The 23,247-nt window shown below is 45.5% G+C and overlaps 12 protein-coding genes across 12 annotated transcripts; 10 read left to right on the top strand and 2 right to left on the bottom strand.

The window, feature by feature from the left end:
* Nucleotides 1–58: 58 nt before the first annotated feature.
* V1513DRAFT_40710 (uncharacterized protein) lies at nucleotides 59–2,814 on the top strand. The gene is made up of 2 exons (XM_066895645.1): nucleotides 59–523; nucleotides 576–2,814. The coding sequence occupies exons 1-2, from the start codon at nucleotides 114–116 to the stop codon at nucleotides 2,578–2,580; spliced, it is 2,415 nt and encodes an 804-aa protein (XP_066754025.1). The 5' UTR covers nucleotides 59–113; the 3' UTR covers nucleotides 2,581–2,814.
* V1513DRAFT_40711 (uncharacterized protein) lies at nucleotides 2,815–4,508 on the top strand. Its single transcript, XM_066895646.1, has 3 exons — nucleotides 2,815–3,494; nucleotides 3,545–3,632; nucleotides 3,689–4,508. Exons 1-3 carry the CDS (start codon nucleotides 3,049–3,051, stop codon nucleotides 4,289–4,291), a joined length of 1,137 nt encoding a protein of 378 aa, XP_066754024.1. The 5' UTR covers nucleotides 2,815–3,048; the 3' UTR covers nucleotides 4,292–4,508.
* A 61-nt stretch (nucleotides 4,509–4,569) lies between these two features.
* On the top strand, nucleotides 4,570–5,737 carry V1513DRAFT_443230 (anaphase-promoting complex, subunit 10-domain-containing protein). The gene is made up of 3 exons (XM_066897779.1): nucleotides 4,570–5,202; nucleotides 5,262–5,363; nucleotides 5,416–5,737. Exons 1-3 carry the CDS (start codon nucleotides 4,721–4,723, stop codon nucleotides 5,489–5,491), a joined length of 660 nt encoding a protein of 219 aa, XP_066754023.1. The 5' UTR covers nucleotides 4,570–4,720; the 3' UTR covers nucleotides 5,492–5,737.
* A 351-nt stretch (nucleotides 5,738–6,088) lies between these two features.
* Nucleotides 6,089–6,750, top strand: V1513DRAFT_431126 (uncharacterized protein; the record flags this gene model as incomplete). The annotated part of the gene is made up of 2 exons (XM_066896374.1): nucleotides 6,089–6,181; nucleotides 6,244–6,750. 2 exons carry the CDS (start codon nucleotides 6,089–6,091, stop codon nucleotides 6,748–6,750), a joined length of 600 nt encoding a protein of 199 aa, XP_066754022.1.
* A 229-nt stretch (nucleotides 6,751–6,979) lies between these two features.
* Nucleotides 6,980–7,927, top strand: V1513DRAFT_40615 (casein kinase substrate phosphoprotein PP28-domain-containing protein). The gene is made up of 3 exons (XM_066895625.1): nucleotides 6,980–7,071; nucleotides 7,130–7,305; nucleotides 7,370–7,927. Exons 2-3 carry the CDS (start codon nucleotides 7,266–7,268, stop codon nucleotides 7,843–7,845), a joined length of 516 nt encoding a protein of 171 aa, XP_066754021.1. The 5' UTR covers nucleotides 6,980–7,071; nucleotides 7,130–7,265; the 3' UTR covers nucleotides 7,846–7,927.
* Nucleotides 7,859–10,496, bottom strand: V1513DRAFT_443223 (uncharacterized protein). The gene has a single exon (XM_066897778.1). The coding sequence runs from the start codon at nucleotides 10,293–10,295 to the stop codon at nucleotides 8,010–8,012; it is 2,286 nt and encodes a 761-aa protein (XP_066754020.1). The 5' UTR covers nucleotides 10,296–10,496; the 3' UTR covers nucleotides 7,859–8,009.
* V1513DRAFT_443219 (GatB/GatE catalytic domain-containing protein) lies at nucleotides 10,422–12,744 on the top strand. The gene is made up of 7 exons (XM_066897777.1): nucleotides 10,422–10,699; nucleotides 10,768–10,844; nucleotides 10,892–11,033; nucleotides 11,093–11,646; nucleotides 11,699–11,892; nucleotides 11,946–12,064; nucleotides 12,117–12,744. Exons 1-7 carry the CDS (start codon nucleotides 10,537–10,539, stop codon nucleotides 12,434–12,436), a joined length of 1,569 nt encoding a protein of 522 aa, XP_066754019.1. The 5' UTR covers nucleotides 10,422–10,536; the 3' UTR covers nucleotides 12,437–12,744.
* A 65-nt stretch (nucleotides 12,745–12,809) lies between these two features.
* Nucleotides 12,810–13,807, top strand: V1513DRAFT_413668 (ubiquitin-60S ribosomal protein L40). Its single transcript, XM_066895775.1, has 4 exons — nucleotides 12,810–12,949; nucleotides 13,008–13,141; nucleotides 13,199–13,321; nucleotides 13,409–13,807. The coding sequence occupies exons 2-4, from the start codon at nucleotides 13,093–13,095 to the stop codon at nucleotides 13,636–13,638; spliced, it is 402 nt and encodes a 133-aa protein (XP_066754018.1). The 5' UTR covers nucleotides 12,810–12,949; nucleotides 13,008–13,092; the 3' UTR covers nucleotides 13,639–13,807.
* Nucleotides 13,808–14,774: 967 nt separating this feature from the next.
* On the top strand, nucleotides 14,775–16,587 carry V1513DRAFT_378403 (HEC/Ndc80p family-domain-containing protein; the record flags this gene model as incomplete). The annotated part of the gene is made up of 3 exons (XM_066894980.1): nucleotides 14,775–15,182; nucleotides 15,233–16,338; nucleotides 16,389–16,587. The coding sequence occupies 3 exons, from the start codon at nucleotides 14,775–14,777 to the stop codon at nucleotides 16,585–16,587; spliced, it is 1,713 nt and encodes a 570-aa protein (XP_066754017.1).
* Nucleotides 16,588–16,915: 328 nt separating this feature from the next.
* Nucleotides 16,916–18,571, top strand: V1513DRAFT_443204 (translation protein SH3-like domain-containing protein). The gene is made up of 6 exons (XM_066897776.1): nucleotides 16,916–17,102; nucleotides 17,359–17,443; nucleotides 17,566–17,588; nucleotides 17,649–17,717; nucleotides 17,778–17,864; nucleotides 17,918–18,571. Exons 1-6 carry the CDS (start codon nucleotides 17,088–17,090, stop codon nucleotides 18,110–18,112), a joined length of 474 nt encoding a protein of 157 aa, XP_066754016.1. The 5' UTR covers nucleotides 16,916–17,087; the 3' UTR covers nucleotides 18,113–18,571.
* Nucleotides 18,572–18,577: 6 nt separating this feature from the next.
* V1513DRAFT_478826 (Sac2 family-domain-containing protein) lies at nucleotides 18,578–21,363 on the top strand. Its single transcript, XM_066900284.1, has 4 exons — nucleotides 18,578–18,758; nucleotides 18,806–19,254; nucleotides 19,311–19,928; nucleotides 19,977–21,363. Exons 2-4 carry the CDS (start codon nucleotides 18,892–18,894, stop codon nucleotides 21,219–21,221), a joined length of 2,226 nt encoding a protein of 741 aa, XP_066754015.1. The 5' UTR covers nucleotides 18,578–18,758; nucleotides 18,806–18,891; the 3' UTR covers nucleotides 21,222–21,363.
* On the bottom strand, nucleotides 21,296–23,199 carry V1513DRAFT_443198 (mitochondrial carrier domain-containing protein). Its single transcript, XM_066897775.1, has 5 exons — nucleotides 22,544–23,199; nucleotides 22,225–22,463; nucleotides 22,076–22,172; nucleotides 21,904–22,020; nucleotides 21,296–21,851 (listed from the first exon to the last, which is right to left on the bottom strand). Exons 1-5 carry the CDS (start codon nucleotides 22,737–22,739, stop codon nucleotides 21,409–21,411), a joined length of 1,092 nt encoding a protein of 363 aa, XP_066754014.1. The 5' UTR covers nucleotides 22,740–23,199; the 3' UTR covers nucleotides 21,296–21,408.
* Nucleotides 23,200–23,247: the final 48 nt, after the last annotated feature.

Genomic DNA, 23,247 nt, shown 5'->3' with positions numbered 1-23,247 from the left:
CCTGACAACCCTAATCCGGTTCGAAAAAACGCGTCGGTTAAATCTAGCACGCGCTGTTTAACGGAAACACAATTTGTAACGGAACGATTCTGGCAGTCAAACGTCTAGCGGCAATGTCGATAGCGGTACTCCCACAGTCGACAGTACGGACGTTGGTATCTACTCAAGTACTTCTGACTCCGGAATCAATCATCAAGGAGCTCATTGACAACGCATTGGATGGCGGGGCAACCTCCATCTCCTTGGAAATCGACGACACGACAGTCAGCTATCTATGCGTCCGCGATAACGGATCTGGTATTCCATATGGGGAAGATAGAGATTTAATGTGTTTACGGCACACAACGTCCAAGATTGCGAGTTTTGATGACTTGCAGACTTGCAAGATTGAGACATTGGGATTTCGTGGCGAGGCATTGGCGAGTTTGGCGGAGATCGCGGGGAAACTGGAAATTACTACTCGTGCGAAAGGAGATGTTGTAGCCGAGAAATGGACTGTGAGCAAGGATGGTAGTAGGCTTGAGTACGTCCATTGCACAGATTTATTGGCGGGGAACATGGCTAATAGGCAATAGTTCTAGAAATGTATCGCAGACGCAGGGAACTACGGTAACAGCTTACGCGCTTTTCCAGTCAATTCCAGTCAGGAAAGCTACATATATCAAAGAGTCAAAAAAAGCACTGATTTCAATTAGCCGCTATCTCAGAGTGGTCGCGATGTTAAGAAGAGGACTCCGGTTGACATTCAAAGTTCGTCGCCCGATCAGCGTACCGTCAGTATTTACTGGACAAAAGACACTTGTCCAGAGTGTTAGAGTATGCTTAGGAAAGGATGCAGTTTCCCAATCAGAATTTATTCGCGAAGTGTTTGATGACGAGTGGGCTATTGAGGCCGTCCTGCCCAAGTGCGATAACACCTCGGAGATATTACCCAAGACTTCAAAAAAAGATTTCAAGCAAGTAGTATATGCGGTCGATGGACGACCACTGAACATTTCACTTCCTACTGCCAAAAAGCTATCGAAGCTCACGAAGAAGTATCTCCGTTCATCTTCGCGCGAACTGATCCTGTGTCATATATGCACTCCAGCGGGTCGATCTAGTTATGATGTCAATGTAGAACCTGCAAAAGATGACGTTTTGTTTTACGATGAGACTGGCGTACTTGAAAAATGGGCTCAATTATTAGAAAGAGTTTATCCTAAAGGACTCCCTGAGTCCTGCGGACACCTTCCACCTGAAAGAGATTCACAAATAGACCAAGTTGTGGACGATTTCGAGCCATACATACGACGGGACGCGCAGCTGAATTACCGACCGGATAGGAATGGTGACGATATTGGAATCCATAGCATGGAGGGAGATCGCGGAATCGATCTTGTCGAAGATGAAAATCCAACAGAAGCAAGTTCTGTCAGTAATGAGAAGAACACCGCGCACGACCACGGGCCCATCATTCACACATTCGAGGGTAATGATATCGAAGGAGAATATGAGCTAAACCATGGCGCGATAGAGGAGGATAAGGAAGAAGAAGAAAAAGAAAAAGGAGAAGATGATGATGATGATGCGGAGGAAGAAGAGGAGGAGGAGGAAGAAGAAGAAGAAGACTACCGACAAGATATCAATCTTCATAATCCGTGGGTCATTGCCAAACTGAACCGAATTCAGAAACCTAGGACAGACGCTGGAGATGTGAACTCAGGACACAATCGGCCGAATTTGACACCATGTTCTCTTGGAATTACTCCACCAGGAAATGAGACCGACCCTGCTCTAGTGGTAGCATGCAGCCCCGACGATGAGACGGCGAGGCCTGCGTCTAAGGAGCGTTGCAGGGAAGTATATGCGACTCCTCTTTCGGGCAATAATGCCAGAAACTTCTCTTCAGATACCACCACGACTTCGCCTATCAAGAAATATTTGCCGTTTTCAGTATTTTCACCGTCCAATACCTCACTGACACAGCCCTCGTCACCTGCTGTTGAAAATAGTCCTACTCGACAGGTCCAAGAGCGTGTCAAAGAAGCTCGACCGCAGTCAATTTCGGGGCTGGCTACAGTTCCGAAAAAGCGGTGTTTCCTCAAAATGGCCAATTTGGAACAGTTCCTGGGTCATGCTGACAGTGGCTATTTGAATGACGATGTGGAAGAGGTACAACCGGATAGTGGTGCTTGGCGGAGGAATCCGCCCAGTCTCCGATCATCCAACAAAAACGCGAGACAGAAAAGGTACCGGCCTGTACAATCATCTAGCGTACCCCTTGAATTTATTCCGCGTGGGGAAGAAACATATCCTTACTTGGTACGACTTGGATATAATGGCGCTACGGATATGACGGACATCCTTGATTCCGATGCAAGTTTAGTCTTGCTCGCAGAGATACAGGAACAACTGCGAGGTTCATTGGATCCATATTGGCTGCGCGAGTCGGGAGACTTGACTCGAAGTTGGGACGGGCCGAGCTTGAAGCGATTGGTGCTATCGATAGTTGAGGAATCTGAAAATGCGGAATTAAAGCAGCAGATTGGTAGAATGGATATGTTTAGAGGGGATAAAGAGTGGATGGTGTTTTCTTAACGGAATTGGGCTACCAGGTGTTTCATTAATTGTAACATAGATTTACGCGGGACTGAACGATTTGCTAGCATTATGTATCAGTCTTTAAGCGTGGCTATTTGGCAATGGAAATTTAACTGTCTAGTCGCGTTAGTGACGCGTCGTGCACGTGCGTATGTCATGGCCATTTGTGCTTGGGTACAACGCTGGATGTTACTGACCCTTGTGTAGCAGAGTGGGGCTCAACCAACGCCGATGCTGCTATCTGTTTATCTCACGCGATGGCTCGACGCACTTGCCGCATGAACAAAGTATTGTTTGCTGAAAGACAATAGCTGGCTGTGTGCGTGTCATTCAGCTTGTAATCGGAGACCAGTCCTTGATGAACGGCGTCAACGCTAATTGCTGACTTGTTGCTGATCTGCACCTTGCTGATATCTGTTGATTCTCGTCTGTGCAGCCCAGTTTTAAAGTCACGAAAGATTCGAAATGAGTAATAATCTTGACCTGTCGATGGATTATTCGCCTTCTCCGGCGATATCACCACACAGCGGATCTTTCAGCCGAAATGAGTCAACAGCGAGCACCATATCGTCACCAGCTATAAAATTATTTACTGACCGACTAGCATTGTTCACCGTAAATGTTGATCCGCTCGTCATTCTGTCATATGGTACAACTACACTCATATCCCAAGATCCGCGAATGAGCCTCGGAGCACCAGGAGAAATATGGCATGATCTAGAGCTGATGGCTTTGATTCGCGCATACCATGCCGCGGTTAATGTTTGTCAAAATGGGTCCTGTCAGAGGTTCTTTGGGATTGTTGACGATGTCTGGAGGCGGATCATGGCCCGTCTAATGCTGCCTGTTAAACCAACGATAGCACCGATGTATTTGGAGCATGTCTGGATGAACATTTTAGCGTCCTTTCGGTATGAGTCGTGAGATCTCTGATGTATTTTTGATGCTAATGATGTTCTAGGACAATAGCATATCATATTATTAAGAATAATGGTCGGCCATGGTATGACTATTCCAAGGCTTATCATGCGCAAATACTAAATAGTTTGGTAAAAAAATCAAATGCTTTGGTCTATCAATGAACTTCTACTAATGCTTGTCGTAGCCATCAATAACTCCTCAGATTTATTACGAACTAGAAAGTCGATTCTCTCATTCTTTCACCAGTTACCTGCACTCTAAACTGAATGGTCTTCCTCCGCCATGCCTGCCATTGGATGTTGGCTACGGATACCTTACACATGCTGATTCTGATAAAGCTAAAGGGCAGGTACATCATTCAATTGTCTCCCAACGTTCTTTCAGTGCCTCGGCCGTACCTATATCAAAATCAAATCTCTTCTTAGCTCCGTCATCCTCAGTTCAGAGGAAACGATCAGAGAGCCTTGTCAATTCAAATTTCCGACAATCAACCGGTCACGCAACTTCTAAAGAAAGGTTGTCTGCTCCATCTGGACCAATAAGATCAAACATATCTACGACAGACACGCTTCTCTTTTCGTTTCGCACCTTATACAGCAAGATAGTAGCAGGCCGTACTGAGGATATGATCTCCTTGCGTGAGGCGTTGACGATGAGCTTGTTCACTGAGGGCGCAGATTCGAATGTGGGAAATGAAATCTTGAGCGCCATAGAGGAGTATACGGAGTTTGAGGAAATGATCACGTTCCGGCATCAAGTCTTCTGTGAGCGGTTGATTGCGAAGTAGCTGAGGCGAGGAAGGGAATAATGTCGAGTCAGCGTGGCGTGACGCATGTCAGTGTATAGTAAGGGGAAATCAATATTGCAGTAACGAACACAGTAGCAGTCGTTTATTGTAGAATAAACGTGAACAGTCAAGTAGTAATAGAGATGCGAGAGATTGGTGCCTAGAAACGAAACGTTCGGCACGCCAACTCTTGAGGGCTTAACCGAATTGGACGCGACCCAACGGCGACGGGTAAACAGAATAACCCTAGACCACCATCAGCGTAATTTGATAGCACCCTGTAACATGGATCATTCATCGGCATTCCGTGTCCCTCGCCTGTCCATCGATAGAAAGCCCTTTGATTCCTTGAAATCGCTCATATCTGCCATCCACTGAGGTGTGGTGGGCCGGTCAACCTTCGATTGCATCAGCACTAACAACGCGATCATGGACTCTGAGATGCTTACATCCTCCGAAGTGGAGGAGCAGATACCAAGTGACGCTGTTGTCGAAGAGGGACAGGAAGGCGATGAGGTCCAGTCTTCAGGTGGCGAGCGAACCGACGGCACGACAGCGCACGCCTCTGAACAACCGGCGATCCCGCTACGCGACATTGGCAATCAAGCAACCTGGAAACTGTCGACCTGGAAACCCGGATTTGGAGTCCATGCACTACTATCTGAATCTACGGACTCATATTGGCAGTCTGATGCACCGCAACCGCATCACATCGACATTCATTTCGCGAAGAGGGTTGAGATCGCGAAGATTATGATGTACTTGGACTATCGTAGGGATGAATCGTATACACCTTCAAAGATCGCGGTATTTGCAGGATCTGGATATCATGATTTACATGAGGTATTGTCGCTTGGGCTAGAAGAGCCGGTAGGATGGATTGATATATCGCTTGCGCATGCTGGAAAAGAGTGAGTTGGCCGATTGGCGAGCAATGTTTTGGAATCATTGTAATAATTTGGCATTATAGTGGGTTTCTCAAGGCATTTCTCGTCCGCTTGAGTGTGCTGCAAAACCATCAGACAGGCAAAGATACGCACATCCGGGGAATAAAGATTTTGTCGCCAGATAGGTACGTTATCGTGCAAGCAACTGGGTCCGACCAAACTAACGTATGTCTTCAGGCAAGCAAACGACATCGATGATGATGGACTCCCATTCAATAGTATTGCATTTTTGGCGCACAGCACGATTCGATGAGTCCCGTTCTTGAAACTGTACACTCGACACATTTTAAACGTCGGTGATTAGATAGTTTGTAGCATATGTCAGGTTGGGTTTTCAAATGTATTAAAGCACATGGAGTTAGATTGGATATATGTATGGGTTTTTATCATTATATTTTTTCTTGCTGTAATTATGTCACGTGGTGCTTCGCTGTATTTCCGAGCTTCAATATTGTTAACAGCATAGAAGTGAATAATAATAATAATAATAATAATGATAATAATAATAATAATAATAATAATAATAATAATAATTGTAATTATAGATGTCTTCGCCGATTAGAACCGCCGAGGGTAGATCACATGCGTTGGGACCAACTGGCAATGGATTGGCACGAGCACGCGAACATCGGCGATGGTCTCCATGACAATCCCCCGCATTCCACGGGACTTGTTGTCGACTGGTGGTCTCTCAAGGAATCTTTTAAGTCGTTGCCGAAGCTCGGTCGTGGGGGATCTCGACAATATATATAATATATATATATATATTTATATGATCACTGTACTGTGCCTCTTATAACAGTGTCGCGCTCTCATATTTTGTCTTCTCCAAGCTTCGTACAGATCCAATATGTCCACCACCGAGGTCCCTCTCACTATCACTACCAAGAATGTGACGGCAACGTTCAAGCAGAATAAGGACTTGTCGTCATCTGTTGACGAGGTTCGTGACTGTTTCCCGATCAAGTTATATGTTACCACTAACCCCTTGTTCTAACTGCCCAGGTCCTCAAAGCGCAGGGTATTTCATGGACTGTCCGCACTGCACTCAAATACACGCCCATGAGCCTGAACATCCACCTCTACATGGATGATAACAGTGTCGAGCACCTCGACATCGACCAGCTCCTACCCGCTGGCATCAAGTCCGACGAGCCGCGCACTCTGGATTTCCAGTTCCGAGAGAAGCTGTCGGTTGTGTTTGGTCCGGTTATCGCAAGATCCAAGCGCGTCACGATCGAAGAAGCTGCCGAGATTAACCCTTTTTTGGGCCAGGGATGGGACGAGAGCTGCGCCAAGGATGGTCTTTTCTACGCCTATGCCAGGGGCGACCCGTCGAAGCCCAATGGCCTGGAGTGGGAGTCGCACCAGACCTTTGGATTCGCCGACGTACAGGTTGATGAGAAACAGACTGAGCGGAAGTATGTCGTTCGCCTTTACTTCACTGCCCCTAGTTTGAATGAGGATGTGGAGAAGAGACTGGTGTATGACTTTGTGCAAGAGGGTCTCTAAATTAGTAGCTTTTGTACCAATCAAATCACAATAGCTTATGAATTTCATTCCGGTGTTCGAATTTGTATATAATTTTATTTTGTGCTTACGAAGTTAGTTTGTAATTACGAATTGTGCTGCACCTCTATGATTAAGATCTCGTTGTCATGGATGGATGACACTACAAAGCGCTGAGTGAGGCTCGGCCTCGGCGACGTTAGTGCTGCCAAAATAAACCAATTTTTCTGTCACTAAGGTGGCTGATTCTAAATTTTTTTGGAGCCACACCGTTATTACAATCGCGCCACATTTAGTATTCTGTTTGAAGACCTTAGATTTTTTGTGAGTAATATTCAAAGATAGAGCCGTACGGTTCGGAATAGGCACTCTAATCGACCAGTTGCAACATTTCCACAGATTGCCGCAGGGTGTCCCAACGTTCAAACACAGTTCTCAGGCTTTCGAAGGGGCATAAAGGAATAGTCACTTTCCTATCTTACAAGTCGAGAAACAGGAAACTTTGGCATATACAGATTATGGCACCAAGAGGGAAATCAAAAAAGCCATCACGAGGAGGTACAGTTCCGTTCTTATCTCTTTAAGGCGCGCGCCCTCCGGCACCCACTAACTCATGTTATAGGAGGTAAACACTTTTCCCGAGGATTACGGCCACTAGAAAACGGAGATGGGTTTGACGGAGTAATCGTTCCAGAAGGCGAAGGAGAAGATGCGGCTGCTTCGGCTTGGCGGGAGCGGCGGTCCTCCATCGATTCCTCGTCTGAAGAGAGCGAAAACGGCAGCGTCCATGTAGATCGGTCAGAGTCCCCCCCTCCTCCGCCACCTATTGCTGTTGGAAATCCCAATAGAAATCCTAGCACGGAGCCAAGCACTCAGTTGTCACGGCGAGAACGTGAGGCAATGCAGGCCGCGGCTGCAAAGGAGCGGTACTGGAAGCTGCATGCTGAGGGAAAGACAGACCAAGCTAAAGCCGATCTTGCTCGATTAGCAATTATCAGAAAAGAACGTGAGGAGAAGGCTCGTCAACGAAAAGTAGAGCAGGACGCCAAGGCTGCGGAACAAGCAGCGAGGGCGCAGGCGCAAGGACGACGAAAGTAGACTTATCCAAGGATGTGCGGATATATATAGGATTCAATTTACATATGTACAACAAAATCACTTCTAACTGCTATCGTACACCATCTGCAATGCCTCGACCTTTAAGGCTATCGTTGCGTATTATACATGAACTCATATGCATATCCGCCTTCTATTTACAAAAATCAACCGTGCTTCAAGTGATTTGTCTCCCATGTAAATGAACCTTGCTCATACGATGATTGGGCCGGATTTCTTTCACTCCGCATCGCTTCGAATTCCTCTTTCGGTGAGCTTTCTGAATCTGGACTCTCCGCCTTGAGTGTCGTATTTGTTTGCATCTGCGTTTGCCAGTCCACTGCCGCCGATTGGGCTGCTGCCACTTCCTTCATTCCTTCTCTGACGGCCTTGGCTCTCTTGAGCTCAATATGGCGAATCAAGCTGCGAATCATCAGATCTCGCGGTCGCAAACGCCTAACAAAGAGTCTGGCAATATTCATCGCTGCTATATTCGCAATGTCGCGATTACAGCACCGAACAAACTCTAGCATTATCGAGGACGTAACAAGCATACCGAGCTTATGAATATCTTTGAGGATTTTCACCGCATTGTCGACCTTAGTAATGGATCGCATGATGATATGAACTATAAATGTGTTCACTTCGACGCCAGATTTGAGCATTTGATCCCATATTGCAAGTGCTTGATCATCACTGAATCGGTTAATAGAGCTGATCTTGGTTAATAGAGCGCTCCAAGCTAGCGTATCTTTATCAGCGATTTTGTCAAAGGCTAGGCTAGCATCATAAACACTTTCTGCTAGGTAAATATTTAAAATATCTTTCGTATTATCTTGGCGCGGGAGGTACGGAATCAACTGCCTGTCGGACTGTTTCATACCAAGCATTGCCTTGATGGTCATACCCAACCGTCGCAGTTGATAACCTTTTGAAGTCATGACGTCTAGCACTCTAGCTGCCATTGTTGGTGATTCAGCCTGGACAACATTCGCCAGTGACAAGTAACCCATTCTCGATAGGGTAATATCCCACTTAGCCATATCCGAGAGTACAACCTTCTGCGCCGCGATGATGCTTATTGCACGTGACGGTAGATAAGCCTTCTTTGGAAATGACATGACTGCGAGTAGCTTGTTGTAGATGAATGTAGTTCGTAGCACATGATTTGCTTGCTTCACGAATATGTCGCACAGTCGTGGAAGCATCCCAGGATTCATTCTGGCAAGATGACGCGACATTCTGATGAAAACAATCATCTGCGACCGTTTGTCAATCTTGCCAAAATGATTGGCGATTACACGCATCATCCTGATAGTGCCGTTTCTTGTAAGCTTTCGGTTAAGTGTAAAGTTGATCAGGAATGTGGGCCAGACTGCTGCATCTTCCATGACCTTGAATGCTTCGTGAGCTGTGGGAGCCGAAGCACATCTTATCCAACGATCGAGATCGTCAACTGTGTATCGTTTCTGAGATAAACGGTAATGGACTTCATGCGTTACCATTCTTCCTGATTTTTCCCCTCTGAATGGACTGAATATATCCATATGATCATGCTCCCGAATCGGAATGCACATTGTCGAGATTGTCATCCACTCTAACGAGTACGATGGATTGTGTCTATTCCCTGCCCAAGTACTATATGACGGAAGACTCACGAGGTCGGTGTGCGGTGCTGTTGGAGGTGTCAAGTCAGCCACCTTGCCAGACAAGACGTCCAGCAGGCGCAATTTCCCTCTTGAGTTATATGGTGACACAGGTAATGATGGCGGTTTTGAATTCGAAAATATTCTCACAAGCTCGTCGATATATGCAGCCCTCATAAGTTTGTATCTAGTTGGCTGTTGTGATGCTTGAGGCCTTGACGGTAAGACCAGTCTCTCGCGTTGAATAAATCCGGCCATGTCACAACCCCCCGGCACAAATTCCTCCGACTGCAAGCTCGGTTGCATACACTGAGGTTTGCTTGTTTTTTTCAAGATAGAGGATGGAATGCGCCATGTCGATGTAAATACTCGGCCATACTGGTCGACGAGTTTGTCGCCTTCACGTTTTTGAAATGCCAACTGTATCTTCCGTCGTATTCTTCGAATTAACCACGGATACGCCTTCCATTCGATATTCTGCCCAGGCACAATAAACTTCCGATACGGCCGCTTCCATCGTGGCTGCTGGGCAATCTCACGTTCCGCATTGTCCCGTACTGCGTCGAGAAACGTGACGTATTCCTTCACTTTCTCGTTAATTTCGTCCGGATACGGTGCAACTTGTATTCGGCTCAACACATCTGCGTTTTTATAGTCGTCTATATTCGCCCACAATCCGTCCTGTTGTCGCCATCTCGGCGGCGATATGCGCTCGCGCACCCTAAGTTCTCGCCAGGCACTTTTGCGAGAAATGTAGTTGATGTGAATGGATGAGTGCCGCGAACTCCACCAGACTCGTTGGCGCATTGTCGAATGTAGCGTTTAATGCCTTACAATTAATCCCATCCGAGAGCAAGAGTGTCCATTATTGAATTGTGCAGCCGGGATTAGGAAGTCACAGCCATTCGCAATGTTTAAAGATCTTCAAAAATTGACGCGGGAGGTAAACTCCCAATGAACCACCGTCAATCTCACGATATATATTGCATCTTCGCGCGACGCGTAAACTCGCAACCTAGGCGCTCCAGCGGCATTGATATCTGTCTGGATGGGAATCTACGTATGTCCCCGTGTACTCGGGGCCAGAAACTTGACTGTCTTCGGAGCTGCGAAACGGTGGGCTTCAACGACAGTTAAAGATTCCTACGTAGGTCTTAAATGCGGCATTGAAATACATCTGCAACTGGATACAAAGACCAAGCTCTTCTCAAGTCAGTCTTGACAAATCTGCAAGACAATGTAAGGAGGAAAAACGAATTGCTAACTTTCTGCTGTGTAGATTCAAGGACCAGCTTCCAAGCTACTCCGAACGAGCACGTTTCATATTTCGATCTCGCCCTACCTGGGTCGCAACCTGTACGTTCTGTTATTAATACAATGATGTCAGGAGTCTAACATCATAGATTTTAAATAAACACGCAGTACTACTGGCGTTGAAGGCTGCGATGGCTCTCAACTGTAAGATCCATCGTCGGTCGATGTTTGATCGGAAACACTACTTTTACGCGGATCAGCCAGCTGGATATCAAATTACTCAATATTACCGTATGTAACAAATTCCCCATTGCGACTATTGTTTGGCATCTGATTGCTAACTGGCATAGACCCCATTGCGAGTGATGGGGTCTTGTGGCTTCAACATCGCGACGGCATAACATTCCGAGACAAGCTCGGTGTACGAATAACACAGCTTCAGATAGAACAAGACACAGGAAAGTCAGTGTATGAAATAGATTCGGATAAGACATATATTGATTTCAATCGGACCAATCATCCCTTAATAGAAATCGTCACTGCGCCGGATATGGAGACACCACAGGAGGCAGCTGCATTCGTTCATAAGCTACAAATATTAATGAAGCATCTCGGTGTATCAACTGGTGAATTTCAGTCTGGTGCTATTCGGGTGGATGTTAATGTATCTACGAATGGTGGCAAAAGGTGTGAGATAAAGAACCTGGCTAGTATAAATGACATTATCTACTCTATCCGCGCAGAGTACAGAAGACAATTGAACCAGGTCAGCGAAGGTAGGGCAATCGAGTCGTTAACACTAGGATGGGACGGCCACAATATTTCTGTTCAAAGAGAAAAAGAGGGTTCGTTGGAGTATCGATATATCCCCGATCCCGAATTGCCTCCGCTAATCCTTTCTGAGGTATGCTTATGTCACTGTCATTGCTTACGAAGTGATCTCACAGACATATTAGAATATAATTAGAAAGACACACGAAAATCAACCTAAACTTCCAGACGAACTTATCGACGAGTTGACCGCTGCGCCGCATTGTCTGAATCTAGCCAATGCGCAAACACTGCTGAGCTACGGTTTAGTAGATTATTATTATGCCAGTTATAAGATTCTTGAGGAGGCTGATATCAAAGGAAAGAACGCGGCTAACTGGTATACTACTAAAATACGTGATGACATACGGGTGAGTCTGATGAATAATTTAGGATCATTAATGACATACTCGGAATCGTGCCTACGGGGGAGGAGAAGATACTACCCAGCGTCGTAACTCCATCGCGGCTAACCGACCTGATTATTGCCCAGAAGCAAAAGACGATTACCAGTAAGTGCTAGCGTTCATGCTGGAACATGGGCCGTAATACTGATAGTGTCAGAAATTATTGCTATGAATGTCATAAAATATTTTCTTCAGAATCAGGGAGACCATCGAGTGACCGCAGAACTGATCGATCAGTACCAATTAACCGCCATGGGAGACAGCAATATTCTGGAGGCTATCTGCTCAAATGTATTAGAGGAACACAGCGATCTAGTCGAACTGGTAGTTTCAGGAAAAAAGCCATCTGCGATCAAATTTTTCATTGGTATGGTCATGAAGATCGGCAAAGGTAGATTCAACCCGCAGGACTCGGAAGCAACTTTAAAGAAGATCTTGGCGGAACTGCATCCCGAATATGCAAATAGTCAAAAGTGATAGAGTTGTATTATACATGGTTTAATGCATTCTATATTAAGCATACACTCGTAATTATGTATAATTCATCACATCTATCGCATTGATTTTATGGTTAACCCGCACGATTATGCCGGACGTATATTGTTTTCCGCGTGGCGTCTTTTACCAGCCCTCTACGTACAGATTGGTTATTGAAGTTCGATATGTATACTAGTATGCATACATATCCTACAGGTATAACACCTAAAAACTGTCTGAGACACCATGGGAAAGCCGCACAATGGTGCTCTTCGGGCTAGGGTAACTTGATGCGGCGCTGATTTTGATGGAAACACCATAAAGGTATCTAATATTCCGCTTTAGTGCGGCATCAAACCTTGTCTGTTGGTAAGGCATGTACTTAGGGCTTCATATCTAGGGCTCAACCTTCGATGGGACTGCGATTTTTTTCTTGATGTCCGTTGTTATCAACACTTTCTTTTGTACGTTTCTGTCGTTCTTGCAATTTCCACGGTAATATATTATTTCTTGGTACGTATAAATTTTCATCTCACTCTAAGCTGATCTGAGGACTAAACTTATATTACAGTCATAGCGATGCAGATGTCAGTATAATTTTATTTCTGGCCAATACGATATGGCCCACTTCAGTTTGATTGTTGCTTGGAATAGTTATGCTGATATTAGTTGTGTATAGTTTCGTTAAGACTCTGACAGGAAAGAGTGAGTAATTATGACATTAGGAGTAGGCGTAAACATGTCTCTAACGAACGATTGCAGCTATAACCCTCGAGGTGGAGTCTTCCGATACCATCGACAATGTTAAGTCAAAAATCCAGGACAAGGAAGGTATCCCCCCAGATCAGCAGCGATTGATCTTTGCTGGTAAACAGCTTGAGGATGGTTAGTGTGACTGGTTTATTTTATTTGCCAATGAAGTTGGAGGATACGAGGGATAATAGTTGGAACTGGCTAACATTGTTGCATCAGGTCGCACCCTCTCCGACTACAACATCCAGAAGGAGTCTACCCTGCACTTGGTTCTCCGTCTACGTGGTGGTATCATTGAGCCATCGTTGAAAGCTCTCGCGTCTAAGTACAACTGCGAGAAGTCAATCTGCCGGATTTGCTACGCTCGTCTTCCTCCGCGTGCGACTAACTGCAGAAAGAGAAAGTGCGGACACTCTAACCAACTCCGACCAAAGAAGAAGTTGAAATAAACGTATCGCCAACAGTCCTTTGGCTACAATTGGAGGGAATGGATTTCACGATGTATTCGAGGTCGATTGTTCTTGTATAAATGATGTTTTTATATATCAACAGGGAAGACGTAGTTGTACTATCGTTATCACTAGAGCAGAATAAATATACGACACGTTTCATCATTTAGTATTAGAATTGCTCTATTGAGAAATGGTGATAGACTAATTCCAGACTTAGTGTAGCGGCCGATCTCGGTCATGCATATTGATGCGTAGATTGACAGATGTGTATAGCCAATTTATACGATTTCCAGCGGCTGGCAAGGCATTTAATGCCTTGTACAGACTAATAGTGGCAGGTACAGACTAACAATGACCGAGTTTTGGTAGATAAGCGAATTGGCTTCTTGGTGGTGCATACCTAATGTGGTGTTGTTTTCGTCCTTAAATTGGGATGAGCAGTGCTCTCGTTTAGATGGGTTTGGTACTCATTTCATTGCCGTTGGTCGTTGCTGAGGCAGCCATTTGTAAATAAACGATAAACAACGCGAAGTTCCGCCCACCTCAATTTGACGCAAAACGCATCACTCTACATATACGCAGCCAAGCTAACCTCCTTGACCCATACTTATTGCACAAGTTTTGGATCCATAAATTTGTTAATTGTGTCCGGATTTGCGATTTTTTTACTTTTTTGACAATTGCTTGTGAAAATGTCTCAGGACACACACTTGTTCTCCGCGTTCAGGAGGTCCAATCGGGAAAATAATCCAGCATATCTGGAAAACACCGCTGGGGCAGTGTCTGGGTCTACACTATTTAATCGAGCATCTTTACCTCATCAATCTGTCAGTATGCGACATTCGATGGCTAGTGGTGGACCACGCCAGTCGATGGTTCCACGAAGCTCATTTCACCGTCAAAGCATAGCTGCACCAAATCATTTGACGGATGGAATGGCGGCACTAACAATTACCAATCCAAATACTTTGAACGTTGCACCTGCCTCTGCAAGAGGAAGTACGGCTCGAAAAAGTATCGCACCAGGTCAACAAAGTACTGCGCCTACGCTGACTTATGGTGTGAGTGGTGGACTTTCATCGTCACAGACGGGGTCACGAAAGAATAGCACACTTGGAATTAAGTCAGGGAGTATGACAGGGAGTGGGCGAGGCGGTGGATTTGTTGCTTCAAGTACGGCTGTGGTGTTGAAAGATACCCGACCGATACGCGATCGGGCATACCAGAACATGATGGCTAACTCCGTCTACGAATATCTGATCAACAATAACTTTGAGATGGACATGAAGCACTCGATCACGCCAAAGTCACTCAAGTCGCCAACCCAAAAAGACTTTGTTATGATGTTCCAGTGGCTCTATCGCCGGTTGGATCCTGGATACAAGTTTACAAAAAGTATAGAAAACGAGGTCATTCCATTGATGAAGATTGCCGGATATCCTTATCTTGACACTCTCAGTAAGAGTCAGTTAGTCGCTGTGGGTGGACAGAACTGGGGAGCTTATCTGGGAATGTTATATTGGCTTGTAGAAATTGCGGAGGTATGGGGATCCGACTTTTACTGTGGCAAATCACTAACATCGCATATTAGACTTTCGACGCATTTGACAACAAGGACTACGACATAGACGAACCTGAAGATACGGGACTCAATCAGATCGTAATTAACTACATCACCAAGTCTTATTCCGCCTTTCTACAAAATGAAGATGACTACTCAGAGTATGAAAATGAAATGCGAGTAGCGTTCGAGGAACGAATAGCTGCTATAAAAACCACAACAGATGAATATGATAAACAGAAGCAAAAATTTGAAGAAGAATTACAGGATATGGAGCATTCGACGCCATCATTAGCTGCCCTTCAGAATAAAGGCGAAGCGCTTGAGAGCGACTTGGCAAAATTTCAGGAGTATATTGACAATATGGAGAAACGAAAAACCAAATGGAGAACGATGCTAGAAAATATTAACGGAGAGCTTATTGCTATGGAACAAGAATTCACCACACTGGAGAAAGAAAAGATATCCTTGGAAGCAAAGATTGCTGCCCAAGGTTTAACACCTGCGGATATCGATGCTATCGTTGGTCAGCGAGAACAGCTGTCCAAGGCGATCCAGACAAATGATGCCAAGTCCAGTGAGATTACCAAAAAGCTTCAAGAGAAAGAACAACTGGCTCAGCAAGCACTCGATTCACTTGATACTGCGGCTCAGAAGTATACCAGTTTGGGATACAGAATAGGAATTTTACCGGCCGGAGCACCAAACTGTCCAGAATCAAAGAACTTTGAGATATCGCTCTCAGCACCTTTGGCAGAGGAAAATCTTGGGGCACGACCGAACGCCATCCTCGACGGCCTGGAACTCCGGCACGAAGTCCGCCCTGCCTTGCAGAAGTTCAGAATGGAAGTTGCTGCCAAAGTTCACAAAGCGCAGGACGAGTCTATTCGCTTACAATCATTGCTCGACAGAGTTGCAGAAGTACTTGCAGATAAGCGAGATCAATTGGATACTCTAGAGGCTCAAATCTCTGCCGCGAAAATAACTTATGATGAAGCGTTTGAGACTATGACTTCAGATGCCAGTTCATCACATGCTGAAATAGAGAAATTGGAGAGAAAGATTCAAGCGATGCGTATTGGAGTGCAGGACGGCAGGCTGCAACTGGAACAGAGAGCTGAGAGGGTCGTTATCGAGTAAGTGCAAACGTATTTATGGCTATAGCAGAAAAAATAACAGTCTGTAGATACGACCATGTGCAACATGCTGCAGAATTAATTCGAGAGCAGATGCAGCGGAGAATTAGCGACTATATTGAGAAGATCGTGGGATTCAAACTGCACGTGCAGGCTGAGCTGGAAGCGCACGAGAATTTTGTAGTCGATGAGCTGGAACGGCAAAGCAAGAGATCCACAGGCGATGATATGAGCCACGACGCGTCGTAAATGCTTACATGTGCTACCTGTATTATGAGTTTTTTTGATTTCAAGGGTATGAGTATATGTATTGTATTTCTATTTGAATTAGGTCTAAGTTATAAGAGCAATCTGTGTAGCTGTGATTAGAAATTATTATGTTCCATTAGTATTTTATTTACTGTACGATACAACACGAAGGAAGCGCTGATTTTGTTTTGTGGAGATTAGTAGCCAATTGGATTAGAAGAACCTAGCTTATAGTTCTGTTGAAAATCACAAGTCACAAATGCCAGAGTGCGAATTGGGTTTGTGACAACAACGGTGCACCTACTTGTGCCCTAACCCAGAAGTTTGATCTGTTTCTGAGCGCAACCACAAATTCACAAGTCACGTTTCCCAGAAGTCTATGCTCCGCGTCCACAAAATTATTTTCCATTTTTTCAGTCTTCCTTCTCTTCAGACCCACGGTCACGCCTCTCATTTTCGTTCCAACCTCCAGTCCTTTTTCCATAAACTCACCTACAATCATGTCTGACGACGCTGTACGTATCATTTTGACTCTCTGAATTGTCTTTTGGCGGATTCGATGCGTATAAGTTCGGATGGCGTTGTGAATTGGCAAATTTTGCTCCGATTTGGCTGCCACAGGAGACGATACGCCGTAGATCGTGATCTTCAACTCATCACTTTCCCTGCTTCATTTTGGGGCCAAAAATAAGGGAGCATTGAGTGCTGTTCGCACAAGAATCGAGGAGACTGGCAATGGTATAGACGTGACGAATTGACTGTTGTATATAGCATCAAACCTTCGAGTCGGTCTCTGCCGGAGCTTCGCTCACCTACCCCATGCAGTGCTCTGCGCTCCGCAAGAACGGCCACGTCGGTATGTGCAAGTTCTGGTTTACGTGCTAGTTGTGTGGGAGGGTACTACAGACTCCTTACGCAGTCTGCGGCCGTGTTGTCCTACTTTTTGAGCCAGTAGTTAATTAATTTGTCGTCGTATAGTCATCAAGGGTCGTCCCTGCAAGGTAAGATAGATTTGATTACTGATTGTGGGAAGTAATTAATGCTAACGTTTCGTGCTTTAGATCGTTGAGATGTCCACCTCTAAGACTGGCAAGCACGGCCACGCCAAAGTCCACTTGGTAGCCATCGACGTATGTGAACACTGTCCTCTGCCGAGCTGTAGGGAATGATTTTTAATTGGTGCAATATAGATCTTCACCCAGAAGAAGCTCGAGGATCTCTCTCCCTCTACGCACAACATGGAGGTTCCCAATGTGACTCGTACTGAGTTTCAGCTCGTGAGTAACGCCAGAGTTTACAACAGGTGCAAATTAAGCTAATGGGCATCTAGATCAACATCGACGATGGTTTCCTTTCTCTTATGACCCCTGACGGTGCCACTAAGGACGATGTCAAGGTTCCCGATGGTGATCTCGGCTCTAAGCTCGAGGCTGAGTGGGACGAAGGCAAGGATTTGATCGTCACCATTGTTTCCGCTATGGGTGAGGAGGCGTGCATTGGCTACAAGGAGGCTCCAAAGTCCTAAATGTTTAATATGTAATATTTCATTTATGTATCAATTACTACTTGTTTACACTTTATCGTTTGTGCTTTCGAGACTTCTTTAAACTGATAGGCAGGAGGCACCCCGGCCTCGTTTTGTTGTTAAAGCTTAGTATGCGTCCATTTTCGTGTCAGGCCAGGAATAAAATTGGATGTTTTAGAAAGAAATCTTTTCCATCGATTATGAATGCAATAATATGTTTGTACGATTTATCATGTCTAATATGTAAAATTGAGGTTTCCTTGTTGTCTTCATGGTTGAAGTTCTTGGCGTTTATCCGAGAAAGTAGCGCAATTTTTTTTCCGCAGTCGTAGTCATCTTGTTTTAACTTACAATATGCATTTGAAATGTTTAGTCGAAGTTGAGCATTAGAGCGCTTTTTAGACCAATAATCAGACGCAAAATTGTTGTATCGCTGGAGAAGGGCTAAGTCTCATTAAGTACAGTCAAGCTCCTCATTGTATTCGTCATCCGTTCCAACCAAGTACTCCTCAATCTGCCGTCATCTCAATTTCTCCTCCTGGAAAATGTCAACAAGCACCACCGGCTGTTATAGTTCTTGGAGTAGACATCCGACATAAGTTGTGGCTTCTGAGCCGTGTCCCTCAGCTTCAGCAGGGTAGCAAGGGTATTGTACTATATCACTCCAGCCGCACATTAAACTCACTATTGTAGTGAGGTATCAGCTTCATCGGCCAAGGAAACAAACCTAGATCCGAGATCTGCTTTCGTGGGCATACTGCTGTGGCTGCTTCTAAGTCATGCAGATTTGGAACCAGGCGCGCAGAAATCATCGCGTTCCTAGCCATGAACGGAATCAGCAGCAGCAGCAGCAGCAGCAGCAGCAGCAGCAGCAGCAAGCTCCTTCCCCGACTCTGCCATCGAAAACAAATGCACAGTCACTGAGATCATCGTCAATTCTTGTGAACTCGACATCGCCTCCTTCTCCTCCGAAGCGACCGAGACCGACAGAAAATGTGCGACGGAGAGCAAGTGAGAGAGCTTCGACGCACACTGAGCAAGAGGACACCACGATTGCGGCCGAGAGTGCGAGCGCGGTCGCCCAGTCAATGGCTGTGTTGAAGAAACTGTTGGACAGTGAGAGCTCTTATATTAACGTGGAGGTATACTAGCCGTTATGAAGATTGTTTAGACTCTGCTTGAGACTAAAAGGCAACAGGATTTCGAATCAAGGAGACATACCTCGACCTCCTCGTCCTCTCCCGAACTAGATTTGAAAATCTCAATCAGCCTCGCCGATGACCCTGAGTTTAAGGAGCAGATAGCATCAGCAATTAGAGAAGATGTCGACATCTTCGCACATCTTGCAAGTCTAGAAAAGCACGCGCAAGAAGAGGGCGAGAGAGAACAGAAGATAGTAGTGGAATATAAAGAGGAGATTGAGAGATTCAAGGATCTGCATATTTCGATTCAAAAATGCGATTCAGTGCTAGCGTCAGTGGAGGATTATTTGTCTCATTTTCAGCACGATTTGGGTCTGATATCGTCTGAAATTGAGACACTGCAGAATCGATCTATTTTCTTGAACCGACGCTTAGAAAATCGAAAGGAATTAGAGTCGCGGCTATCAGGATTGATAGAGGATCTATTCATTCCGCCATATGTGATTCACAATATCGTCGAGGGCGAGATTGGCAGTCAATGGATATCGACTATTGAGATTTTGTCAACACGACTAAAGCGGATGGAGCTTTTCAAGTCAGAGGTGGAGAATATAAATACATCGGTTGCATTAATAAATGAGATTGAGCCGATATTACGGATGCTCGCTGATAAGGTATGACTTTGTGCTTCTAGCTGTGGAAAATGTGTTAATAATGAGTAGGCTGTTGAGCGAATACGTGATTTCTTCGTAGAGAAGATCAAGAGCTTGAGAGCAGCCAACGTTAATGCGCAAGTCATACTCTATAGTGTCTTCTTGAAATTCCGACAGCTATATGCATTCTTAGCATACGTGAATCGACAACTTGCGGATGACATTGCGCATGGATATGCCAATACAATGAGGTGGTACTACCATAGCAACTTTTCTAGATATCTCAAGGCTCTGGAGAAACTCAAGATCCAGAGCCTGGATCGCTCGGTGCTATTGGGAAGCACCGAGTCCAGTCGCATACTGCCATCTTCGCGGACACCGCACGCCAATGCCACACGTGATCCTCTGATTCTAGGTCGGCGGATAAATATCGTTTTCTCTACCGACAGTTCAGTTATGATGGAAAGTACGGCGGAGCAGAACAATGATGTCCAGTGGATGGAGATTGGCTTCCGTAGTTTCAACTTGGCACTCATGGACAACGCCTGCGCGGAATACCTTTTCATTGTCGACTTTTTCAGTTTCAAATCTCCAGATCTACAGTCACAGCTCTTCCAAGACATATTCCAACCTACATTCGAGCTCGGAGAACAGTACATCCAGAAGTTGCTTGAAATGACGTCATTCGACGCTTTTGGCGCTTTATTGTGCATCAGAATTATTCAGTTGTTTGCATTTGAATTGCAGCGGCGGAAGGTGCCCGTCATGGAAGCTTATTGTAATCGACTAAAAATGATTCTCTGGCCACGATTCCAGCTGATTATGGATGCACACTCAGATAATTTACGAAAATTATCTGGCAGATCTGCGCCATATGGTGAAGATTTTAAAAGGCTCGCCGGGGCAGCGAGTGTTACGTCAAGCGCTATCAGTGGGCTCTCATCCATACTGTCATCGTCACAGGTCTCATCGGTGTTGCCACACCCTGTCACTCAAAAGTTCGCAAACTTCTTGAATGGTATTTTGGAGCTCAGTCCTGAGGACATGGAGCGGGAGCCGGTATCTATCTCCATTGTGCGACTACGGAATGAGTTTGAAGCTTTTTTGACAAAGATAAGTAGCAAGATAACGGCCGGTGGCGGCGGCACACCGCAGCAACAACATCAACAGAATTCGACGTTGCGGGAGCGGTTTTTGTATAATAATTATATGCTAGTGTATACTATTATTTCGGACGCGGAGGGGAAGTTGGCCGACCAGGAGCGTACTCATTTTAAGAATTTGACGGATGCATACGCTGGCGTGGCTATATGAGCTTGTGTACAAATTCATTTTTGAAGGTGCAGGCGAACTAGTCCATACTGTGTATACGAAAAAGCAAAACGAGGTTCGTGTCATATGTTCTTATTATAAGTGTGGAAATAAAAACGCCAAAATACAACATTTACTGTCTTGCTAAACTCTATCTACACAACAGTAGCAATGCCGTCTAAATATGCTTCTAAAACACAACAGTAGTTTCCGCCGCCCCATCGAGGGATTTGAGTATGCTCTGATATACGAACAGCATGATACTGCTCTGAACACTGGTCCAAACGAACCTCGGGCCGACTCCAGCAAACAAGCCGTTCACTCCCTCCGCTTTGTACACTGTGCGCAAGGCTTGTAGCATGCTGTCGGATTTAATCTTGACGATCTCCCTCGCTATTGCCAGAGGCGGTGTTGAAGGTGCCAAGTTCGTCGCTGGTTTAAACGTGGACGCTGACGTGTGCATGTTTTGCTTTCGGGTGACTGAGAACTTGCCTTTCGTGGATGATGATGATGATGGAGTTGGACCCGGTGCCGTGCTACCGCTGGGTGAATGCCGTACTTTTTCGATTGCCGGGGATGCGGCAGCGGCCATTTCGTTGTCCAGCTGCGTCTGTATTCGAGTCTTGATGACATCTGGACCATTGTTAGCACTAAAAATCAATAATTCTCTGCACTGTAGACATACCCATCGGAGTCGTAATAACACCTGCAAGACCACCCGCAGCGGCTCCAGTTAGTAGCTCTCCAGTATTGCCTATGTCACGTGATCCGATGATCGTTTGCGAAGTGCTCCTAAATTTTTCTGCCGTTCTAGTTAGAAATATCGCAATCATTGTATCGAGATGAAGAATACCCACCGTAAAAAGCTAGTTGTAAGGCAGAAAACGGTAGGTCACGAAGTAATGTCGCTTTATATCCGAAGAACAATGCTGACCAACTTTCAATCCGAATGATCTGACAGAATCAGCAATTCGCTCACGTATTTTCACACAAAATGACAACCTACACTCTTTATAGCATCCCAAGTTCCTCTATAATTATATCCACTATGAAAGTGCTCATTGTTATACCGTCCTTGGAGTTGTAGTCTTGTCTTGAGAACTTCGCTTGGGACGTATATGCAAGATGCGGCAAGGTCACCGACAAAACCGGACGTAAGATGCGTGAGTGTCTCTGGCACTCCATAAGCAATCATATTCCGTTTCGTAAACTCATAAGTTCCAAAAAAAATTGTTGTTCCGGGTACTAGCACAACCCACCACCGTCAGTCTTAATGCTACGATAGCCGACCGCCTTGGAAAACTGAAAAAAAAAAGGCTACGTACAGCTTCCCCACATGGCCGGGACAAAGCCACCGTATAGGCCCTTCCGAATGCCTTCTTCCCTGAAAATATTCGCGTAAGCCTGCAGCATACTCTTGTACTTTGCGACATTTGGAGCACCTTGCTGGCGTGTCTTGACTGTGTCGAGGGAATGCATGCAGGAATCCCCCATGGCGCCTCCAAGACCACCCGCAATCATGTTCTGCTCACACAATTAGTGTCATCCTATCCCATTCCGGCGAATATTACGCACATGTATTAATGGCGGGTCATTGGCGGTGTGTTGCTGACCACTAGGTGGCGCCAGCATTGTGCTGGCGACCGTGCCACTGTGGTCCGCACAAGCCGAAGCCGACGCAGGAATCATGATAGCTGTCGTATGAACGGCGCTTTCCTGAATATACCGGTACCTGAATCCAAACAAAGCCGGCTGCCACCGTAGGTATTCATCAAGGGACAGTTAGAGGCAACGTAAAATATTAAGTTGACTGTCACGACGGCGGGTACATTGCCGACAAATGTCGAGTATATTAGTACAAGATCTATAATTCCTGCTAACTAATATCCGCACTGAGCTGGCTAAAAGTCTTTGGTTGCCAATTCGGGATATGTGAACGGCGATAAATTTGTAAATTAGTTTTTCCTGCTAGAAGGGTGCGCCGAAGGTTAGCCAGGTCAGTCAGGGCTTACGTTACCCAAATGGAGGA

This window comes from Lipomyces chichibuensis (genome assembly GCF_038497645.1).
Source record: "Lipomyces chichibuensis strain CBS 12929 unplaced genomic scaffold V1513scaffold_12, whole genome shotgun sequence".
NCBI lineage: Eukaryota > Fungi > Ascomycota > Lipomycetes > Lipomycetales > Lipomycetaceae > Lipomyces > Lipomyces chichibuensis.
This window is presented reverse-complemented; position numbering and strand designations above follow the sequence as displayed.

What these genes read in the sequence shown, in the direction of transcription:
- V1513DRAFT_443204 (XM_066897776.1), top strand. An exon ending in CCGCAAGAACGGCCACGTCG is followed by an intron (nt 17,444 to 17,565) that starts GTATGTGCAAGT and finishes GTCGTCGTATAG; the next exon opens with TCATCAAGGGTCGTCCCTGC. An exon ending in TCCACTTGGTAGCCATCGAC is followed by an intron (nt 17,718 to 17,777) that starts GTATGTGAACAC and finishes GGTGCAATATAG; the next exon opens with ATCTTCACCCAGAAGAAGCT.
- V1513DRAFT_413668 (XM_066895775.1), top strand. Translation starts at nt 13,093, where the DNA reads ATGCTGATATTAGTTGTGTATAGTTTCGTTAAGACTCTGACAGGAAAG. An exon ending in TAAGACTCTGACAGGAAAGA is followed by an intron (nt 13,142 to 13,198) that starts GTGAGTAATTAT and finishes GAACGATTGCAG; the next exon opens with CTATAACCCTCGAGGTGGAG. An exon ending in TGGTAAACAGCTTGAGGATG is followed by an intron (nt 13,322 to 13,408) that starts GTTAGTGTGACT and finishes TTGTTGCATCAG; the next exon opens with GTCGCACCCTCTCCGACTAC.
- V1513DRAFT_443198 (XM_066897775.1), bottom strand. Translation starts at nt 22,739, where the DNA reads ATGATTGCGGGTGGTCTTGGAGGCGCCATGGGGGATTCCTGCATGCAT. An exon ending in CTTGGGATGCTATAAAGAGT is followed by an intron (nt 22,173 to 22,224) that starts GTAGGTTGTCAT and finishes TGATTCTGTCAG; the next exon opens with ATCATTCGGATTGAAAGTTG. An exon ending in TGTTATTACGACTCCGATGG is followed by an intron (nt 21,852 to 21,903) that starts GTATGTCTACAG and finishes ACAATGGTCCAG; the next exon opens with ATGTCATCAAGACTCGAATA.
- V1513DRAFT_443230 (XM_066897779.1), top strand. Translation starts at nt 4,721, where the DNA reads ATGGACTCTGAGATGCTTACATCCTCCGAAGTGGAGGAGCAGATACCA. An exon ending in CTTGCGCATGCTGGAAAAGA is followed by an intron (nt 5,203 to 5,261) that starts GTGAGTTGGCCG and finishes TTGGCATTATAG; the next exon opens with TGGGTTTCTCAAGGCATTTC. An exon ending in AAGATTTTGTCGCCAGATAG is followed by an intron (nt 5,364 to 5,415) that starts GTACGTTATCGT and finishes GTATGTCTTCAG; the next exon opens with GCAAGCAAACGACATCGATG.
- V1513DRAFT_478826 (XM_066900284.1), top strand. Translation starts at nt 18,892, where the DNA reads ATGCAGATTTGGAACCAGGCGCGCAGAAATCATCGCGTTCCTAGCCAT. An exon ending in GCTCTTATATTAACGTGGAG is followed by an intron (nt 19,255 to 19,310) that starts GTATACTAGCCG and finishes AAAAGGCAACAG; the next exon opens with GATTTCGAATCAAGGAGACA. An exon ending in TACGGATGCTCGCTGATAAG is followed by an intron (nt 19,929 to 19,976) that starts GTATGACTTTGT and finishes AATAATGAGTAG; the next exon opens with GCTGTTGAGCGAATACGTGA.
- V1513DRAFT_443219 (XM_066897777.1), top strand. Translation starts at nt 10,537, where the DNA reads ATGGGAATCTACGTATGTCCCCGTGTACTCGGGGCCAGAAACTTGACT. An exon ending in TCAAATTACTCAATATTACC is followed by an intron (nt 11,034 to 11,092) that starts GTATGTAACAAA and finishes TAACTGGCATAG; the next exon opens with ACCCCATTGCGAGTGATGGG. An exon ending in GAAGCAAAAGACGATTACCA is followed by an intron (nt 12,065 to 12,116) that starts GTAAGTGCTAGC and finishes TGATAGTGTCAG; the next exon opens with AAATTATTGCTATGAATGTC.
- V1513DRAFT_40710 (XM_066895645.1), top strand. Translation starts at nt 114, where the DNA reads ATGTCGATAGCGGTACTCCCACAGTCGACAGTACGGACGTTGGTATCT. An exon ending in AAGGATGGTAGTAGGCTTGA is followed by an intron (nt 524 to 575) that starts GTACGTCCATTG and finishes AATAGGCAATAG; the next exon opens with TTCTAGAAATGTATCGCAGA.
- V1513DRAFT_40615 (XM_066895625.1), top strand. Translation starts at nt 7,266, where the DNA reads ATGGCACCAAGAGGGAAATCAAAAAAGCCATCACGAGGAG. An exon ending in AAAAAAGCCATCACGAGGAG is followed by an intron (nt 7,306 to 7,369) that starts GTACAGTTCCGT and finishes CTCATGTTATAG; the next exon opens with GAGGTAAACACTTTTCCCGA.
- V1513DRAFT_443223 (XM_066897778.1), bottom strand. Translation starts at nt 10,295, where the DNA reads ATGCGCCAACGAGTCTGGTGGAGTTCGCGGCACTCATCCATTCACATC.
- V1513DRAFT_40711 (XM_066895646.1), top strand. Translation starts at nt 3,049, where the DNA reads ATGAGTAATAATCTTGACCTGTCGATGGATTATTCGCCTTCTCCGGCG. An exon ending in AACATTTTAGCGTCCTTTCG is followed by an intron (nt 3,495 to 3,544) that starts GTATGAGTCGTG and finishes ATGATGTTCTAG; the next exon opens with GACAATAGCATATCATATTA. An exon ending in CGCAAATACTAAATAGTTTG is followed by an intron (nt 3,633 to 3,688) that starts GTAAAAAAATCA and finishes TGCTTGTCGTAG; the next exon opens with CCATCAATAACTCCTCAGAT.